The 8,743-nt window shown below is 58.0% G+C and overlaps 1 protein-coding gene across 1 annotated transcript; it reads right to left on the bottom strand.

Annotated features, from left to right (window-relative positions):
- Positions 1-578: 578 nt before the first annotated feature.
- Positions 579-8,480, bottom strand: PPP1R1A (protein phosphatase 1 regulatory inhibitor subunit 1A). The gene is made up of 7 exons (XM_004462701.5): positions 8,246-8,480; positions 4,455-4,515; positions 3,441-3,478; positions 3,049-3,112; positions 2,307-2,462; positions 1,286-1,392; positions 579-713 (listed from the first exon to the last, which is right to left on the bottom strand). Exons 1-7 carry the CDS (start codon positions 8,327-8,329, stop codon positions 708-710), a joined length of 516 nt encoding a protein of 171 aa, XP_004462758.2. The 5' UTR covers positions 8,330-8,480; the 3' UTR covers positions 579-707.
- Positions 8,481-8,743: the final 263 nt, after the last annotated feature.

The raw sequence follows: 8,743 nt of genomic DNA, 5'->3' as shown, positions 1-8,743 counted from the left end.
CCACCGGGATCTCAGTCCATTTGTACTATTGGAGTGAGCTCCTGGACCGGGAATAAGGGGAGGTGGTCTCCTCACAGCTGGACCAGGGAACATGTCCCAAAGCTTTGGAATCCAAAAGGAAGGCAGCTCAGGCTGTAGAGGGCAGGCAAAGGATCCACGCAAGACGAAACCTCCCCCCTCCCCTTGGGCCAAGGGCCAGGTGCAGTACTGCTTTTGTTCAGCAGATGGCACCGCAGAACAGTCACTGGTGGGCAGGGCAGGGTCTCCAAGCTCCAAGTCTTTCAACTGCACTGCAGCCTGCCAGGTGGTCACTTCGCTTCCTCCGGAAGAAAAAGAGAACCGACGGCCATCCTTCCTCCGTGGCACCCTGGAAGCTAGGCTGCCCACCTAATTCCCCTCTCTCTTTCTGCAGCAAGTAAAGGCAGGGTTAAGGGAAGAATTCCCTTTTCAAGGCTCCTGCCCAGCCCCCCTACTTCTTCTTTCCCAGATGGGAAGGAGAGTGGGGGACTATAGAGAAGGCAGGACAAGAGAGGAGGAAGACTGGAGTCTCCAAGTTGGGAAAGAAGGAAAGTGCCAAGCACCTAACACCAAATTTATCACTTTTTAAAAACAAGAGATTTTCCCCCAAAAGTGAAGAAATAAGAAACAAATCCAGTGTCCATGCGTCCCCAAACTGCAGCCTTGTTTCCAGGATACCTGCTTCACTCTCAGACCTGTTATGGGGAAAGGGGGCAGAAAGAGAAGGCAAGTGAGAGGCTGGAGGTCTCTCTCTAAGGGTCATCTTGCCCTTCTCTGGCTGGTCTGCCCAAATGTCCCATTTGTCAAGCATCATGTCTCAGGAGGTTGCTCTGATTTCTGATATCACTCTCCACCCCCTTGTCTAGTCTATGCAGGGGGACTGAGGACTGCGCAATCAAAACTCAGAAGGTTATTTCGTCAATGTCTCTACCTCCAGGCAGGGCCGCTGCTCACTTGCCTAGGCAGGTGAGGATCTCCCTTTGGGTTCCAAATGCTCTTTTTTGGAAAATCCATAGCTTGCTTCCGTCACCCATCCCGGAAGCCAGAAGTTCTGTACAAAGTCTAACCTCATGCTCTTCTGCTGCAGCTTCATCCCATTTCTTTTTGCCCATCAGAGGAGACATAGTCCTCTTATCACCTAGACTTTCAGAGACTGAAACTTGATCCTTTGTTCCCCTGTCCTCTGACATCAGATCCACGCCCCTGGCCCCTAGCCACGCAGCTCTTCTCCTGAAACCTGGCAGTGCTGTCCCCGGTGGGCTCTCACCGAGGCGGCTCCCTGGAAATCCAGTGATGGTACTCGAGTGGAGGGCTCCTCTGTGCTGGGCTCGGCACTGCCACTCTTCTGAGTCTGAGGGATGGATCCTGCAGGCTCTAAGGAGGGGGAAAACGGACGGGGAAGGAAGACGCAGCATTCACGGAGGCCTTGGAGAGAGGGAGCTGCTTCCGTTCACTCACCCTACACCCCAATGACTCCTGAGAGGGACCCCAAACCAATCTTGGAACAATCGGGCAAGAGCGGCAGGGTTTCCTCTGATAGCATTGCTATAGGTTCATTATTATTTTTTAAAATCTGGAATCAGAAATCCAAAACAAAACCCTCAAAAAATTTGTTTTCTTTTTTAAAAAATTGGGTACACACACAATGTGTGGCTAAACCTGACCTGAACTGATATGCGGCTATTTATAGATTTTCTTTAGCCCCCTTAGTGGGACCATTCATTTAATTGCAGAAACACTGTGTTTGATTATAGGGTGTTCCACTGGGAGTATTATGTAGTGTACAGCAAATATATCACCTTCCTAAAATCCTGAATTCTGAAACACATCTAGGCCAAAGGACTGTGGGCGTTTATTAAGCACCATACCACCACCTCCACCACCGCCTACCATTGACTGCATGCTTTCTTTATGTCAGCTACAGTGCGAAGAACCAGTCTCGTTTAATTTTCACAAACAACCCAGTGAAATAAGTGTCATCACTGTCATTTTATACACTGAGGTTAAGTTGCTCAAGGCCTCTCATTGGTCAAGTGACACAGAGCCGGGATTCTAGCCCGTGACTCTGAGGCCCAAATTGGGCGGGGTTGGTGTCACTTTGTAAGGAAAGGCGAAGAGATGCAAATATGCAAATACATGCAATACACACAAATATACCCATATCCTCAAGGTAGTTTCTGGCGACTGCTGGACCTCTTCCAGCCTCCAGGCCCCTCCCCGTGGGCCAGGCCTGCTTCCTCCTGTGCTGATGACAGGCTGCCCCGGGGCCCTCCCCAGCCCAGACGTACTCTGTGCCCTCCCGGAGGTGCTCAGCCTTGACTCCGCTTCTGCGCCTGCCATCCCAGGCGGACAGGACTCCTGGGTCCCCGTGCTCTCAGCCGCTCCCTCAGGCTCTTCTCCCTGCTGCTGTTGCCCCAGGTGATGTTCAACCATCATCTGCAGCTCTGGAGCATAGAGACAGGGAGGGAGCGCTGGGCCTGCCTGCCCAGGGTCTTCTGTGGACCCCCAAACTCAACCGCCCCACTACAGGGTCCTCACATGTCACCTGGTGCGTAACTGACGTTCCCACCCATTGAGATCAGAACAAGGAGGGGTCTTTAGGTGGGCGATAAGGAGGGCCTAAAACAGGACTGAAAAAAGGGAGGGGTAGGGGAAGAGCCTTGGAAAACAAGATATTCTGAACTTGCTGGGATACACGGCCTCCCCTGGGGGCAGGAGAAAAGACTCAATTTAGATTCAAGAAATATCAGAGTACCTTCTGTGCGCTAGGCAAAGCGCGGGGTGAGCTCACACACACTCTTTTATTTACTGGCTGCGGTGAGGCAGGCTTTGGGGCGCAGGAGGTTAGCCGTTTCTCCAAGGCCACGCAGCATCAGTGGCAGAGCCGGACTTCAAACCCCAGTTGGTCCAACAACGCCACTTTCCTAGAGGCAGGTCTAACGACCTCCCAAGGATCTCTTCACCCGGGTGCTGAGGAGTATCCCCCAGCCCCGGGCGCGGAGGGGAAAGGGGAGGTAGGGTCTTCCGAACCTTTCATGGTGGGCGTGGTCCTTGTCACCTTCTTCCGTTGCCGTGGAGACATTGCCAGAGTGGACTGGGAGGGACACAGAGCACAGGTGGGCGCCCTTCGCCCCACCGCCCCTGCCCTGCCATGCTTTTGGATCAGAGATGGGGGGGGGGGGTTGGCGTGGGCTCGGGCAAGTGGGGGATGAGAACTACTTCTGCGGCGCCTCCCACAAGGGTGAGTGAGGAGACTGCACATGTGGGAGCGGGGATGTGTCCTCGTATCCATTCGTGCGCACTGAGGGGGGTGAGCAGGGGAGGGGGAGTCAAAAGGCCCCCCAGATGGGATGGGGGTCCTGGGAACAATCCTCTAAGGAGTCCGGGTTCTCAGGTACGTGGGGTGGGCGGGGCCAGCTCACCTTGAGATGTGGGTTGGGGATCCGGTCTTCATCTACCTCTGAGGGGAACAGCGAAAGGAGAAGGTGGCGAGGGCAGGAAACCCTGGGTCCCCACAGAGCTGACTTCCCACGGGGAGGGGACTCTGCCTCCACCTCCCTCCTGCTCCGGTCCCTCCCCCCTCCCCCAGCAGCTGGCCCAGGTGGCTGCCCAGTCCTCTGCTCTCCCTAGCTCCCCGCCGGCTCTGCCGACCCGCCTGACCCCTGGCACGTCCCATCCTGGATCTGGAGGGCTGTGGTCCCTCTGCCTCGGCGTGCTTGTGTCAGACCTGAAGTGCCTATGCGCGAGGTTTGCTGTCCCTTTGCCTCCCTCCTCCTCTTTCCAACTATTCTCCCAAACCAGTGTCCACAATAGAATCCTGCACAGCAGGAAACACTGGACAGAGAGGAGCGAATTCACCCTGCACAGAGTCCAGGAAGTGAGAGTCATTCCCAGCAGTTGGGGGGAGCTGGAGACCGAGGCATGCTGACTTCCAGGCTAGCTTCTTAGCCCGACCACCGCGGCTCCCCTGACATTCCCCAAGGCTTGATTCTCTCCCCAGACCTTGATGGTGACCAGGATCCCAGCTGCCTCCTGAGCTGTTTCTAACCTTTCTCTTCCCTCTGGGGGCCATGAAGAGAGCTGACGGCGGCGGTCCCTCCCCCTCACAGCTGTCACTGCCTCTGGGGGTGGGGGCAGCAGCCTCTCTGTTGCTGGAGAAACCTCGAAGGCTGTTGCCGCAGCAACCAGCACTCAGTTGACCACCCCAATTCCTGGGGGGGGCTTAAGAACCAGGTGGTCTCCCTCCCCTTCCTAGCACTTCTAAAAGCAAAGGAAATCGTCCCGCTGCTCCAGCCACCACTTTCCCTCTCCAGAATGGAGGAAATTTCTGACTCCTCAGGTCTGACCTTTTTCTGTCTGCCACCCACCTTCTCTCACTGGGACCCGGCTGTCTGGAGCAGCCCCCACTCCCTTCAGCGACCCATTCCTTAGGCTACCTGGGGATGACTGGTCACTGGTCAGCACGAGCGTGGCAGGGGTGGGGCGGCGCCTCCGAATCTGGGAGAGAGAAAGAGAAAGGCGGTCAAGGGTACATGGAAGCATCTCGGTCACTACTTTGCAGCCCCACCCGACACCACTCGGCAACATAATCCAGGCTGGTCCGCTTAACACACCCCCAGAAATGCCTGTGCTCTACTGGACCCACTGTCTCAGGGTGAGCATCCCGGGGCCACTGCCCCCCTCCTGTGGAGTATGTCTCCAAGGGCTCAGAAGACCACCCCTACTCCCCGTAGCCCCCATCCCCCCGCTCTGTCCCCCCATCTCTCTTTGGTCTCGGCCCCAGCTTTCTATCTCAGCAGCTAAGTCTGCTCTAATGCATCGATCTCTGGCCTGCTGTCCTTCCGTCCATCCTGGATCAATGGTCAGAAATAACCCGAGAGGGCGCAGGGCTCTCCCTCAGCCTCCTAGCCCACCACCTCAACAGATATTAACCTTTTGTGGGCCAGCACCTGTGGAGAGCCTCCCCTCACCCCGCCAGCCTGGGGGGGCAGCACGGACAAGAAAGGTCAGAACGTGCGTCTCCCTTACCTGCACCCCTCTATCCCTAGTGCCCTCTCCATCTTTGGACCCACTGCTTTTCAGATTTGTCAGGAAATGGAGCCTGGGGAAATCTTTGTCATGGCAAAGATGATACAAGGCGGAGACCTGGGTAGGACCCTGGGCAGGGCCTAAAGCTTAGCTGAAAAATCTTCGCCTGGGGTCCAGGTCCCATCCTAAGAAATTAACTTATAAGGGCCGATTGGCTGCTAGGCCTCTAAAACTCCTTTCCCCGCTGCTGTTCTTTTTACCATGCTGCCAATAAAGTCGATTGTTGTTGAAGTCAGTCTCGGATGTGTGGTTTTTATCTTTTCCCTGGAGGAATTCAGAGGCTTGGGAGTGAGGGGAATGGAAGGGTTCAAGCCCCTGCAGCTCCCTCCAGAGCAGGAGTGGAAAGGAAAGGCTAGTGGGGCTGGGAAAGGAAATGATCTAGGGCTCAGACGAGTGGGGTGACCAGATGATCAAATCCCCAGCTTCACTGTTTAAAGTCAGCACCATTGGGGATGTGGTGAGATAGGACCAAGCGTGCACCAGCTCCAGCAAGAGGGGCTTATCTGAGTCTGAGAGGGGGACTCTCCCTAGAGAAGCAATGGGATACATGGAATGGAGGTATGTGGGGGTAGGGCATTGCGTTCCCAGGAGGATCCAGTGATACCTGTTTTTGGTGGCATTTCAAGGTTCCTGTCAGTACTAGCCGTGTGTATGTATGTATGTGTGTGTGTGTGTGTGTACATGAATCTGCACAAACATCGGCTGGGTGTCAATTCTGGCTATTCGTGGTGCAAATGGGCTGGGCGTTGGGGGGTGGCATGTGTGTTTCATGTATGTGGGCAGGGGCATCTTTTTACTAGGAGAGGACCCTTCCTTTCCATTCCCTTCCTTAGGGGGGATTGTGGAGGAGGGAGGGAGAGGGCGGGGTGGGGGTGAGTGGGTTCAGATAACATTGGGAGCCTGTGAAGGAGACTGCAAGTATGACAGAAAGGGGCTTTGAGAGGGCAGCTGGACTCTGTGACCTTTGACAGGTTCCCTTCCTTAAAACCTCCCTCCCCCCCCCCTTTTTTTTTTTTTTTGCCTTGGACAAGATTTCTGAGCACTCAGAGTTCCTGAGAACTGTGATGTCCTGCAGTAAGAGGGAGTAAAGTCAGACTTCATGAAGCACTTACCAGGCACCTGAACCAGGGTGTTAGTAGATGGTATCTCTTCTTTTTCTTGTGCCTACCCCCAAATCCTAGCTCTAAGGACATCCGGAGCCTTCACTCTGATTTATTTTCAAACCAGTCATGGCAAGGACGGGGTGGCTGTGGACGCCTCTCCATCCCCTGCCACTCTGTGCTCCATCACTCAGACCTTCCAACTTCGTCCACCTTCCGGTCTCGTCTGGGTTAGGAGCTCCTGCCACACCTGGAGCTCTGCCTACCCACTTGGCACCACAGCGGAAAGTGCTGAGGTTAGACTGCAGGTGGAATTTCAGGCCCAGGAGTCAGTCAAAGATTTCTGAAGATTAGAGAAAAGCAAGCCAAAGGCCCAGCTCTCTTTCTCCCTTCAGCCCCCGAGCGCTGCCTCATATTCCTCCCCTGCCCCCCCAGCCCTGAACCAGCTGATCTACCCGCTCCTTCGATACACAACGTCCCCCGCCTCCTCTAAAACCACACAGATGTGGGTGTTAGGCAGCGAGACCCGTCTCTGCCAGTGGCAAGCAGGTCTGCTTGGAAACTTACCCCCAACCTCGACGGCGCCCCCCTTGGGCCCTCTTTCCTGGGCCTGAGGTTGTCATAGCCAGTCCCCTGCCTCCAGGCATAACAGCCTTTCCCCTCACCCCAAGGGAACTCTCCCCGTGCTGGTGGCTCTCCCTCCTCCTCCCCAGGAGGTCTGAGGTCTCGCCGCAGTCCCTCTTGCTGTCAGACTTTAGAGGTCTTGAAATGAGCTCAGCTCAGGGAGAGGATGGTGACACAGGTACCTAACCCCTAACCCCCACTTTGGGAATCTGAGGTTCTAGAGAGAGCGTACCCACCTTTTCCCTTCACATCCAGACCTTATTCTACCAAAGAGCCAGAGCAACAACAAGAACCCCCTCTGCAGCCCACCCCAGGAGGTCACAAAGTTTTCATAGGTGGGGAGGGCCCGCCAGATCCTTTACAGCTGCTTGGGGGAAATAGAAAACTGTACTGGTGGGAAACGGATATTCTTTAGGAATGGGGGTGTCTGGGCCAGTGGATACAGAATACAAAAAGAGACGGAACAATGAGCAAATGAGCAAATAGTTGGCGAACAGGTGTAGTGAGGTGACCACGGGTGGCCGCCCTCTCCACACACATGCTCACGCTCGCTGAGACGCACACTTGCTCACACACACTCTCACACACTGTCCGCCTCTGCCAGGCTGCTCTGAGCTAAAAATAGGCCAGGCCAGGAGGCTGGGCCAGGGCGCGGACTCCCACCCCTTCGGCCAAGGCGCTCCCACTGCTCTTCCCTTGCCTCCCGCTCATCTTGGACCCTGCACCCTAAAAAGCCCCTGCCTCGGGCTCCTCAGTGTCGCTCTCGCCATCTCACCCCGCGCCTCGCTCCAAAGGGCAGGAGTTGGGAATCAGAACCCATGTGTCTGCGCTCACAGGAGAAGGGCGCCTCAGCCCACCCGCCCACCGAACCCCTCTTCCAAACCCCAGTCCTCTGGGTTTTCTTCAGCCGCTGCTGTCATCACTCCAAATGACGGGTCCCGGTCTAGGGGGGTCGGGGCCAGCTGCTTCTCCTCTTCCTAGGGCCCCCTCCACTACCTGCCCCTCCTTCCTCCCGCCCGCACCGCTGCCAGGACCCCTCAGTTCCCCCACCCGGCTCGGAAACTCAGGCGGGGGCCGACAGGGTGGGAGATGGAAGACTGACGAACGGGGGGAGGGGTCGTGTCCTTAGACCGGCCCCTCCCCCAGGCTGGGGGGGGGGCGTCGAGAGCGACTCTCGCGGGGACAGGCAGGAGCAGGGGCGCTGCTTCCTTCTCTCCGGCTCCCAGAAGCCCAGATCCCGGGGCGCGGTGGCCCCGCTGGTGGGGGAGGGGGTGGAGGACCCCCCAGCCGGGCCCGGCCGCCCCCGAAGGGGCGCGTCGCAAGGGAGGGCTGGGCGGGGATCCCGGGCCCCCCCGGTGCTGGGGCGCCCCGTCCTCTGCCGGGCGAGCCCCCTGCCGCCCCGCCCTGCTCCGCACCTGCTCGGCCGCCTCGGGGTCAAGGTGCGGCTCCAGCAGCGGGACCGTGAACTGGATCTTGCGGGGGCTGCCGTCCTGCTCCATGGCTGGGCCGGCGGCCGCTCGCGCGCGCGGCGGTGGGAAGCGGCGGCGGAGTCGGGGCTGGGGCGCCGCGCTCGCTCTCGGCCTCGTCCCGGCCCCGGCCCCGGCCCCGGCCCCGGCGCGGCTCGCTCGGCTCCCGGCTCGCGGCTCCGGCTCCGCGCTCCGCGCGCGCGGCTCGGGAACCCTGCCGGCGCCGATTGGCTCCGCAGCCGCCTCTCCTGCCCCTTCCACCTCCCCCAGCCTGGAACCTTAACCCCGTCGTGGCTGCGCCCGTGGCTGGGGGCGGGGGCGGGGGGGGTCGCCGCCCGCGGGCGGGAGAGCCGGGGCGTGGCCTGATCTGGGGCGTTCTCCGCCCCAGCGGGTGCTCAGGTTTCCTCGGAGTTTTGGGCAGGGAGTAGGGGTGGCGAGCGGCTACGT

The sequence above is a fragment of the Dasypus novemcinctus genome, chromosome 12, assembly GCF_030445035.2.
Source record: "Dasypus novemcinctus isolate mDasNov1 chromosome 12, mDasNov1.1.hap2, whole genome shotgun sequence".
NCBI lineage: Eukaryota > Metazoa > Chordata > Mammalia > Cingulata > Dasypodidae > Dasypus > Dasypus novemcinctus.
This window is presented reverse-complemented; position numbering and strand designations above follow the sequence as displayed.